The 12,302-nt window shown below is 42.2% G+C and overlaps 1 protein-coding gene across 1 annotated transcript in view; it reads left to right on the plus strand.

Moving 5' to 3' along the window:
- Positions 1-10,642, plus strand: part of gpc1b (glypican 1b) — a 69,360-nt gene extending 58,718 nt beyond the window's left edge. The window contains exons 6-11 of the mRNA XM_008284418.1: positions 1,852-2,017; positions 2,183-2,313; positions 5,007-5,135; positions 5,481-5,614; positions 6,489-6,664; positions 7,093-10,642. Coding sequence (XP_008282640.1) covers positions 1,852-2,017; positions 2,183-2,313; positions 5,007-5,135; positions 5,481-5,614; positions 6,489-6,664; positions 7,093-7,298 — 942 coding nt within the window. The 3' untranslated portion in view covers positions 7,299-10,642. The remainder of the gene's footprint in view (positions 1-1,851; positions 2,018-2,182; positions 2,314-5,006; positions 5,136-5,480; positions 5,615-6,488; positions 6,665-7,092) is intronic.
- Positions 10,643-12,302: the final 1,660 nt, after the last annotated feature.

Consider the following 12,302-nt stretch of genomic DNA (forward strand, 5'->3'; position numbering starts at 1 on the left):
CTCCATAATGAAAAAAAGACCAACATCTATGAGTTTTTTTTTAAATTTAATTCTACTTAAGATACCGCCACTCTTCCTATTCAGAGCCTGGTGCTCCACAGCTCCAAGGTTACTGAAGAAGTTGTCAACATCAACCTCCAATTAGCACCGCTGAGGAATTACACACAGTTTTCATGTCAGCTGTGCCTAGCATGGGATTCCCAGCATTAATACTTTATGGATGATGTAACAGAAACTCGATTAATGACTGTCTCTCCTTAATAAGAACTTAATTAACATCATCCTTTTTTTTCCTTTTACTCCTCACGGTGAAGCCTTTTTTAACATCCCCACCGTCTCTCTCATTTTCAGTCATTCTCCCCACTCGTCCCTGAACACTCCCTTCTCTCGCTCTTCCCTCTCACCGAAAAAAAAAAAAAAAAAAGCAACCGTCTGACTCATCCCTGGCTAATGAGTGGTAGGGTATGGATGGGAGGATGGGAGGAGGGGAGAAAAGGAGGGCAGGAATGAGGATCTGACTCATGTCTCATATGACTTGAGATTAAGCCTGGGAATGTGGTTATTGCTTCTCTGTGTCACTTATTTCACTTTATGCTGGCTTCCTTGTACAACTGACAATAATTACCGAAGCTCTATTGATCTCTTTTATACAGATGCATTTACTGATTTTGCCGTATTACGTCATTTTTTTTTAATGTGGAATTGAGACTGTCAAAATAAATGATTTTTTGCCTCATGTGGCTCAAATATTAGATTAAATTTTAATGGTCCTTGTAGGGAAATTGGGTCGATTCAACCATAAATAGTCAATGAATACAGTAAAAAAAAAAAAAGCAGAACACACTAAAGACTGTGTGAAACTTTACAATCAAAGTTTATTATACATAGAATTGATATAGAAGATGAAAATGCTCAGATATATGCACTGCAAATATGTTTTTTTAAGGAGGCAGCCAATTTCCGTTATCCTGAGAAATCTGTCTTAGCTTGAAAATGTTTAGTTTTGCGTCCACTCAGATCTACTCTCAACTACTTACAGATCTGTTGAACGTTCAAAGTATCCGCGATTTATTTTCCCACCTGATAACTGGTGTTGTCCTGTTTTCATTGTATATTTGTTAAAAGCTGGTTTTAACTGTGACTTTGCTGTTGGAAGAACAGTTTCCAGGAAAAGCATCAGGCTGGCCCAGATGTCAGCTTAGAGGAGCTTTGTATGCGTAGCTGGGTTCGTTCCATCTCTCTTTCTCTCTCTCTCCCTCTCTCCCTCTTTCTCTCTTCTCACACAGACACACACCCTACACTTCCTGAGGTTTTGTATGCATAGCTGTACTCTCTTGTGAACAGAGCTTACTGGTATTAACCCAGTTTCACTTTTCACGCACGAAGGCCCTTTCCTTAGGGAACAGCCTTGTGGGATAGAGAGAGGAGTGGAAGAGGCAGGAAGGATAGAGTGAGGGACTGAGAATACTTGTATGAATGTCAGGGCCTTTTCATCGCATGTGAAACAAAAAGCGAATTCTCCCTAAGCGGTTTCCAAGGAAACTGTGCTGAAAGAAAGTCTGGTGCAAACTAAAAAAAGGTCACCATGGGAGGTGACCTCCCACTGTTCTGTGACTGTCATTGTCAGGCTGAAAAAAATTTACATTTTCACATCTTATTAAAACTGAGCACTTTGGTAAGATATATATTTATATTGAAGTCTCCTGCAAAGGACAGTTTTACCAGTCAAAGTGGTCAACTGAGCAGTTTGATCAGCTCATGCTTTCCGTTTTGTCTTAACATTCGCCTGACAGAACCAGTGTCTTTTCATGCAGGTGGTGTATGTTTATTTTTGTCCTTGCTCAACCCCAGGTGCCGCTGAGCCAGGAGTGCATGCGGGCCATGATGAGGATGACTTACTGTCCTCACTGCCGTGGCATGGCCTCTGCCAGACCTTGTGCCAACTACTGCAGCAACGTCATGAAGGGCTGTCTGGCCAACCAGGCTGACCTCAACACCGAGTGGCGGCATCTAGCAGGTGGGAAGCACACACACACACACATTTTCACATGGATCCAGCTCGGCCATATGTTAGCTCAAAGGTTCAGTCGGACACATGATGTTAATAAAACGGAATACTTCTACCGCATGTGAAACGTTTTACGCTTTTCTTTCACGCTAACCGTACGAACTGTCTTCGCAGAAACAATGATGCAGGTGGCCTTCCGCTTGAACGGTCCATCTGGCGTGGATAGCGTGGTCCTCTCCCTCCCCAGTCGCATATCAGAGGCCATGTTTACCATGATGGAGAATATAGACACGGTCAACAGCAAGGTCAGAATGCTCACTGGTGCACACACTCGCACATTTAAACAGCTGGCTGAAGCATGCAAACTGTTTCGCTACACGTTGAAAAAGATATCAAATGATGTCGTGAGTTAAACCACAAAGTTGCAAACATAAGTCTAAGCCGCCGTGGCCAATACTCATACATGATACCACATCATGTTTGAATGGCACTTACTTAACTTACCAAAGTTTCTTGGAATTTTTTACTTTGGGTAAAGACACCAAATAGGGAGCAGACGTGTAAAATAGAACACAGCCTCAACATTATTGGAATATACACTCAGTGTGATGGTTGGGACTAGAGAAATCAGTAAAGCTAAGATAATATTGGATAAGATGAAACTCCAATGACCCAGAATTTTGCCAAATTTTGCTAAATAAATAAATAAAATGCAGTGCCTAATAAAAAAGCAATAAGATATGAGTATGATACATTACTATGAATAAAACAAGTAAGCCAAATTAACTATTGACATGTTGTACATTAAAGTGACATTTAATAAAGTATCGCACATCAAACTGAATCATTAGATGAATTAAATGAATTATTAAAGCAATTTACTTTGTGCAGTAGCTGTGACATTTTCCCATTGAGGCAAATGCTCTTGAGTCTGTTGCAAAAGCCTCTTCGGAGGACGAACTGACGCTCCGGTACACAACCTTCCATCACAAATAAGGTGATTGACGCAGGTTATGAATCGTTAACATCTCGCTCTAAATAAAGCAGAATAATTATCGAGTGTTGGGACTATTTTTAACTAGGCGCGTGCATCCGTCAGCCAGCCTATGGCAGCTTTGTGGCACATACTGACACTTTTGTGGCAGGTTACAATCAGTCACACGCCAACCACATCCCTGGTTAGACTTAAATGTATATCTTTTATTCCCGTTGGAGGAAAGTAAATCAAAGCCAAATTAGCAACATACATCCATAAAATGGTCTACTCTATATTTTAAAAGGCCCTACAAGCCTATTTTTGCAATCTACCTCTTACTGTAAGTACCGTACACAGGCAAACCATTTCCCAGAATTGCTACCTTTTTTTTTCCTGTATTTGTGTTTTCCAACCGTGCTCTTCTCAGCAGTTTGAATCGGGCGGGGCTCAAGTTCAAAGGCCACCACGGGACAGCTTTGTATATACAATTAACACCTATCCTCCTTAACGCCGCCGTAATAATCCACATACCTGATGTTAAATGAAGGGATGTGAGTCACGACAGAGCCCGAGGGCCAAGCGTTTACTTCACTGTTTAATGGTGTTTGGGCAACAGTTTTATGTGATTCTTAAGAGCGACTGGCAGCGGTGAAAAAACTGACCGAGTTGTTTGGTGAAGGTGGAAAACAGTGTGAACGGCGAGAGGAAAAGACAAAGCTTCCTCTGTGCTGTTTGGCTGTTAAAGGAGCCTGGCTAGCTTGAGGTGAGCCGTAGACTGGCGGTCTGCCTCTGACCTGGTTCAGTATGGTAATCACATGCTGCTTCTTGCTTCTGATCTTCATCTCTCGGGAGAAAGCTCTAGCGCTGATCGCATTGAAGTCAACTGATGTTCAAAGTGTTGCGGTGTAGCGTTGAGCAGATTATCTCCTATTTACATAATCTGTTAATGTCAAAAGCCTGTGTTGTTTCTCCAATACAACATAAGCAGATATAGAAACTGCAGCATTCATGTGTTAATATCTGCCGCGACAGAATCAAAGACATGTTTTTTTCTTGTTCAATCTATGGTGAACCACACCTATGAGTTCTACTAGTAGACATGATTGGAAGCTTAAGAAAGGGATATTATGTGTGAAGGTTCAAAGGCTTGAGGCTCCTCTAAGCAGGCCAGATTGGATGACAGATTGACTGCAGTTTTACAGTATTCCCTGGGCACTATTTATAAAAAAACGTAAGCCCCACAGGGACAAGTGATACTTTTTTTGAGTTGTGAATCATTCTGCTGTGGTCGACTCTTGGGGGTCATGAAAGTAGCCATTTTTCTTTCTTGGTTTTCAAAGGTAGAGATGAACGAAGCTGTGAGTTAGTCTAGCAAACAGAAAACATTTTTGCTCGTGCAGCTGGGTTAAGTGTTAGAAGTCGGTCTTTTTAAATGCCCCTTTGGTGAAAATAAAGTTGTTTTTTTTCACTTGTTAGCATGTCCATATGGTGTTTTTATTTGCTGGAGGGCACATCATGAGCAAAATTAGCAGCCATGGCTGAGTATTGGTGCCGTTGACAGTCTCGAAAATATGGATTCAGACAGCCAGAGCTGAACAAATCTAAGGAACCAATCCTGTCACTTGCTGGGTATGGCTTCCTGTGTCATTACCCTTCTACGGAAGGGCGGAATTACTCCAATTGTGTAATGAGTAGAAAAGTTCGACAGTATCTGAGGTGAGCTGGTGTGCGAATGGAGAGAACTGGTGGAATAAAGACGTAGGGACTTCCTAGAGCTGCAGTGTAGAGTTACATCTAAGACATTTTAAGGCATAAAGGGATAATTATTCATGTGTAAAACTTATAAATATATGTCTTAGATGCATAGAGATGAGTGCCAAGAGAGGGACTTTGACATCATCACTAATAAAAATCCCGAGGATGAAACTATGTCACCCTTTTATTAACTTGTCCCGCTCTCTCGTGCAACGTCTAACCCTCCATGTCTGTTTTGTCTTTTCCTTTAATCCCTCCTTCCCCCAGCTGTTCCAGGCATGTGGCAACCTCAGAGAGGGAGGCACCAGCAGCACAGGAGTGGATGAGGTCATGAAGAGACTGCAGGTGGCAGTGGAGGACAAAGTGGCAACCAGCTCCAACAGAATTGACCAGTTGGTTAGTATTTACCCAACTGAATTTTTTGTGTTGCTGTTACAACTCTTTGATTGGCCTAATCTGGCACATTCGTAGCGATGGCTTCTGACTGGAGAGCCATTGCTCATCATGGGCAATTAAACCACTTTTTGCTGTTCATTTCATCTTTGCACAGACGACCATGGGGCGATTAGAGTGGAGTGAATGCTTGGATGGGTGAAATAGTCAGATGACTGAGCAATGCAGTTGGTTATAGAGGCATGAGGAGCTTTTCTGACTCCGCTGTTTGAGCGTACCGTCATGCTGGGATTTTTTGGGCTGTAACTATAAGAGCTCATGAATGTGCTCTTGACAACTCTGCCTCAGGTGTCTGATGTAACCGTGAGACTGAGGGACATGCAGCCATACTGGGTTTCTCTCCCGAGCGTCCTGTGCAGCGACAGAGTGGCCACCGGAACAGGGGCCGAGGAGAAGTGTTGGAATGGCATGAGCCGCGCCAGGTAGGACATACAGACCTATAAAGACATGCTCAAAATAACTACATCTGTTTTGTACATTTTTAAAGAATGCTCAGTTCAATACACTTGTTGCTTTGCTCTTTCAGCCTTATTTGATCAAGTCGTTTATGGTGGCAAATGCTAGCAAGCTTCAGCAATTTCTTTTAGATTTTCAGTGTTTCCATTCAGGGTTTGCACAAAATGACAATTTGCATAGAAAAACTTGGACGAAAACACTTGTTGTGTCCTGCTTTTGGTCCCTTTCCATTTATTCCAAGTCTGATCCTCTTTTTCCATCCATCCATCCATTATCTATACACCGCTTAATCCTCACTACAGTCGTGGGGGGCTTAGGGTGAAGGCAGGGGACACCCTGGACAGGTCACCAGTCCATCACAGGGCTACACTTAGAGACAGACAACCAAGCACACTCACATTCACACTTACGGACAATTTAGAATCACTAATTAACCTCAACATGTTTTTGGACTGTGTGGGAGGAAGCCGGAGAACCCGGAGAGAACCCACGCTGCACGGGGAGAACATGGAGACTCCACGCAGAAAGATTCCGGTGCCCCCACCGGGATGCGAACCGGCAACCTCCTTGCTGCGAGGCAACAGTGCTACCAACTGCGCCATCCTGCAGCCCCTGATCCTCTTTTTCTGTTTTTTAACTAGCAGCTGTCAGTCAGAGTTTTAAAGTTGACATGCTGCTGCCAGCCTCAGTCTCGTTAGCTAATGATGGTGTCTATAAAGCAAAGTGACTCCAAAGTGAGTCCTGGAAAACAAAGAAAGCTCAATGTGCTAAAATCTAAGCATCAAATGTTTGCCGAACATGAGTGTTTCCCTGCTTACACCAGTTTCTTTGTGCGGGTAGGTACCTTCCCGAGGTGATGGGCAATGGCCTCGCCAGTCAGATCAACAACCCAGAAGTGGAAATTGACATCACCAAACCAGACATGACAATACGCCAGCAGATAATGCAGCTGAAGATTATGACTCACCGCCTGAAGAATGCTCTCAATGGCCAGGATGTGGACTTCCAGGACACCAGTGAGTAATTTTGAAAATTCCAGCCCACAAGTTTCTAAAAGAAATTTCATCTCAGATGACTCACAGCTGATTAAAACTTTTTAAACAAGTTCCAGATTAAAAGGAATAAACAAGTCTATTTCTGTTCATCTGAGGAGGCAGCGCACTTCTGTGTTTTTGCAAACGCCAGCAAAATGGCAGAAACCTTAGCCTAAATTAGGGTGCCTTTTTGAATAACTGAGGTAGTATTTTGTACCACATGGAGTAATGAATACGTGGTGAAGCTGATTCTCATCTCTGTTGTGTGACTCGACCTTCTTCACTCATAGTTAAGTCAGTACTGTACGTGCATGGTATGTTTAATATACTAACCCTAACAGCTATATAGGCAGTACATTTTGCAATCTGTGCTGTAAGATTAAGCCCATGTCCCTGCCTTTTGTCTACAGGTGATGATGTCAGCGGTTCAGGAAGCGGCATGTGTGCAGATGACATGTGCTCCCGGGGCCCACGCCTCGTCGTCCCCGTCACCGAGCGACCCATAGTCTACCAATACCCTCCAGAAAACAAGAAGGTGAAAGCGTCGGCCAAGCAGAACCTCCCCTCCGTCACCACTTACCTGCTTCCGCTGCTCATTTTGCTGCTCCGGCGATAATTGTCGGGGGGAACCTACCAACTGGGACTGAGTTTGGGACACGGGGGTTGGGGAGAGTTTGAAAGGAGAGAGAGAGGAGAAGTCGGGGGTTAGTTACTTTGCCAAAACTTAAAAAAAATAATAATAATAATAAAGTAAAAAAAAAAAAAAAAATGTTTAAGGAAATGACAACAAAAAAAAAATCACTTGGATGGACTTCATTTGGTTTTGGAATAGAACAAAATGGAAATATTCAGAAATGTTTTTGTTCTGCTCTTGTCTTTTTTTTTTTTCTTTTTTCTTGCTATATTATGACGCCATTAGAGCTGGTCTTTTTGCATCTTCTAATGTTTTGTTTCTGGTTGTTTGGGTTCTCTGAGATTATATCTGCACCTAAGACATGCGTAGGACTACACTGCTGTTGGTGTTGACGCCACGGGGAGAGGGAGAACGGAGCTCTGCAGTGTGTCGTTATTCCACTTGTAGAATTATTTATTTATTGATAATCACCCAAACGGACCCCTAGACTGGATTGATCACAGATATGTAAAACAAACTACACAAACTTTTAAAGAATTAGAGTGCTGATAACTTTTAAAGGAGCATAACACATCACCAAACCTTTTAATGCATTAAAGCCTCACAATATCATTACACACACTCGCGAGGACGAGAGCACTCCGCGTCAGCACTTTCGGCCGTTTCATCATGTCGGTAATAATAATAATAGCCGTGATCACATTCACACTGACATGATTTGTCCAGTGTGGGCGTAACGTGGCCTGTCTTCCACTCCATCCATCCACTCGCCCCTACATTCCCCTCTGCCCGCCCGCTGAGGGCAGATCTCCCTCTCTCTCCATGACTCCTGCCGGCAGTTCAGCATCGCATCCCGGTGTGAGCGAAGCACGTGCTCGACCGGTCTGACGGCGGCCTCCCTCCGCCGCACGTGTGGAACGGAGGTTTTAAGGTTGTACCCTCACAGCAAAAGGATGGGCAGTTCATGATCTCGGGTGCTTGTAGCAGAACGGAAATGTACACAGAAGCAGAAACACTGCTGCCCTGCTGCACTTTTCTTTTTGTTTTCCTTTTATGTCCACAGCAGAGCAAAAATATAATATGCATAATTTTGTGTGTTCCCTACAAAGGCGCCGTGTTCCTGTAATTAGCAACATAATTTCAGTGTCATAGTTTGTTTTTTTTTGTATAATTGCAGCAATGATCCATATCACAGTAAAAGCCACACCGTGCACGTCTTTGAGAAGTACTACTCTTTCTATGGCAAACAAAACAGTGTACATAATTTTTTGATTGCTTCTTTGTTGTTTTCTAGAAGAAGAAGAAAAAAAAATAGCCAATTAGGTACCAAAATTTTATAATTCTTCAGACCATTGTATGCTTTTACTGTTCTTTTCATCATCTCTCAGAGTATCCACATCTGCCTTTCATTTCTCTGCAACTTTTTCTATATCAGTGCCTCTTTGTTCCCAGCCTCTCTCTACCCTTTTCCCCCGCTCATCAGTTATAACGACCTTTAAAGTGTTCCTCATGCTTCTACATGACGGCAAGGCAATATGACAATGACACAGTGCTTCGTCACGTGTCAAACTTACTGGGAATGTTATGGGAACACAGTGGAAGGCTTTTCCCGACGAGACGCTTGCGAGGGAGAAAAACACGTTTTAATTCAAAGAAATGTCAAAGCTCTCATTTAAGAATGCTACGTGCAGGATGATGGGACGGCGCTTGCATGTGTGTTTGTGTTTTATTGCGTGTGAATGCGTGTCTTCGACTGACAAAAGAGCAAAAAAAGAGGAAACGGACGACGGAGCCTTTATGAATCCGGTTTGGGAGTGAAATCTATTGAAATGTATTGGAGTAACATCGTCTGACGGAGTGCTATTAAACTGACAGCAATGGGAGATTAATACGGCTCATTTTTCAAAAATAGTACGACTGTAATAACTCACAGTCTGTATTCATGGTATCGGGGGAAAGTGGAGGATTAAAGTGGACATACGTTTTTTTTTTAAGTGCATCATTGCTTCAGTTGCACACTGGGACAATCCACTATAATTCAAAAAAATAATAATCTATACTGCAAATCTGTTTAGATAGTTTTGGCTCTGTCAAAGAAGTAAATCTGTTAGCTACTTAATTACTGCTCTGAAAACGGGTGAGGTTGTCGTCATACGTGTTCCGTGGCAGGTTATTTTGATGGTGTTTTCCTTTTTTTTTTGATATGCTTTATTAATGAATGATTTGTTGCTGTGTGTATGTGTTGTTTGTGTCTCTCCTTCTGTTAGTCCCTGGTTAAGAAATCTGCCTGTGACTGCCTTTGACGCTTTGGGGTCAATTTTGAGATTTAAAAGAGAGCGATATTACGATGATCAGTTGTTCCTTTGCGGACGAAACTTATGCATTTTGACAGAGAACGATAAGCGAGCACGCCACGTGGGTTCTCTTTTTGGTTTTTTTTGTGACCCCCTTTAGAGAAAATCTGAATGTGAACATGCAGCCCTGCAAAAGAATTAAGAAATTACTCCAACTGTGATGGTGACATTCCAGTTTCAAAGATGACCCGCGACTTTAGACTCACGACTTCAGTTTCAATGACTGCCTCACAATGTCATCGGCTGAAATTTGCACAACCCCGCCCCTCCGCCCACTCCTCCTTCACTTTTTGATCTCATTAATTTGTTGTTCAAAGTCCCACCTCCCCTCCCCTCCCTTTTGTAAAAAAAAAAAAAAAAAAACCTGCACTTTTATGAGGCCAATAAATGGCATTGTCTGCACAAAGACATCACAAGATGGTCGATCGATGCGTGAGTCAACACCTTCCAGAAACGACTATTGATTGGGGATGCGCGTATGCAGATAGATATGGCCCAGCAAGACGTCTCCTGTTTGACTATGGTGAAACAGTGTAAACATGAAGCCCCCTGAGTGTGAGAGGAAGCAGGAGAAAGGATTGCCCATGGCGCCTGATCTCAAATCGGCGCGTACGCCTCGATCCTGCCTTCATTTGTTTCTGTAGGTGGCGAAAAAAAATAAAGAAATAAAAAAAAGCAAAGCTGACTATTCAACCGTTTAAAAAAAAACAGCTTTATTCTACACTGAGTTGAGAATGGGAGGCATTTCTGAACGGTGCCAATTTATGAGGAGGAGGAAAAAAAAAAAAAAAGTACTTATATTTTTCTTGTTTTATTTTACTTTGGTTTTATTGTTATCGAAAAATCTATGGAGAGTTTGTTCTTATGTTGAAGATAGTCGCCAGAAAGAGGTTGAAAAATATCTAAAAATGTCTCATTTGCTGTTGTACCTGAAATCTTGTGTCAATTATATACATTGTAAGATTTTCAACACTCCTGTGTCCTGTTTCTTCAAACGTGGGTGTGTGTTTGTGTGAATGTTTTTTTGACAGATAAGAAAAAAAAGTTTTATAATCACACATGGTAGATTTTAAATTCATAAACCAGCTGCTCAGACAACAATCATAACCGACTATATCTACATTTCTTAGCAAAAGGAAGCGTCTGGTCTTCTTCAAATTGACCGTACCATCTGCCTAAGTTGTTTTCTCCGAGCTGGGATGATGTCAGAGTTGACAGCTGCTGTCGAGTGTTGCCACACAGGAAAAAAAAAAAACTGCCACATGTTTGGAGCACACTCAGTGCTTTAGCTAGTTTCTGTGTGTAGACAATAAAATGATCAGGATTGTTCCAATGACTTAACCGTGACCCTACGAGAGTCTGAAATGCTGCCCCTCGTATATCGGCCATAAGCTAGCTCTCAGAAAGTGACTAGAAATCGACTTCCGTTCCAGTATCCTGGGAAATACTTTTAATTGTGGTTTTTTAATCAAATAAAATAGTTGAACTTCTTCCAAAAAAAAAGTTTCACAAGTAGACTCCCTGCAGTTTTTGAGTAATCGTCTTCCAAAGTTGGAAAATTCATGAAAAATTTTAGTCTCTAATAGCATTTTTCACTCCAATTATCTCAAAAAGTGAAAAGACCATACACTCCAAACTTGACACTTACATAGACAATCCCAAAAATGTTCAACATGTTGGATATTAAGTGGATAGGAGCGCCAAAACTCTCCTAAACAAGCACACAAGGGGACCTAATTCTTCAACATTTTGGATTACATTTTATGACCAATAAATGAATAACAAATTGCTCCAAATAAGTTCCAAACATTCTACAGAGTGCTATTTACTTTGGTCACAATGTCAATCGGTCAGTCAGAAACGAAATTTATATTCACTTACTGTGTCAATTTCTTTAGATCTAAACTGGATAATCAGCATCACTGTCATCACCATCATTGGGAATGTCCTCTTGGCTCACTGTGACAGTTCTTGCACCCACAGAAGTCTGTACAACTCAGATTTGTAGATTTACAGCTACACCGTTTTGTAGCGCGTTCTCCTGTTTTACAGTTACAGCTAATTAGCTTTCAGCACCTCTCTCGGAGTAGGATCATTGAATTGATGGAGAGTTTATTTTTCTCGGACCCTCCAGCCGTGGCCTTCTGGTGATTCAATTCAATTCAATTCAGTTTTATTTGTATAGCGCATATTTACAACAACAAGTCATCTCATAGCGCTTCACAAAGGCAGAGACAGAAACAGCCAACAATCCAAAACATTTGGATTCCCTATAAGCTTCAGCAGTCCGCAAGCAGTCCGCAACAGTGGGAAGGAACCAAAAACCCCATGATGGCGCACATATTTTTGGCGGCAGAGCACGACGATGAATGGCAGCTTGATAGTTTGCCCTCAGTGTGTGCAACTTAGGAGCATCAGCAGCAGGAGGCAAACTTTGCTCCGTTGACGAAACACACAGTACCTGGCTTCATTCACACTTTCCAAGTCCTGTCCATACAAACCTTTCCAAAGTGGTCGGTGTGTTGTCATCCACATCAAAGCTGCGTCCAGTGAATTCCTGGTCACTGAAGGCGGTCTTGAATGCTTTCTCCTTCCCCTTTCCATAGAAGTGACAGAATCACAACCACTGAAG

The sequence above is a fragment of the Stegastes partitus genome, unplaced genomic scaffold (genome assembly GCF_000690725.1).
Source record: "Stegastes partitus isolate 25-593 unplaced genomic scaffold, Stegastes_partitus-1.0.2 Scaffold358, whole genome shotgun sequence".
Taxonomy (NCBI): domain Eukaryota; kingdom Metazoa; phylum Chordata; class Actinopteri; family Pomacentridae; genus Stegastes; species Stegastes partitus.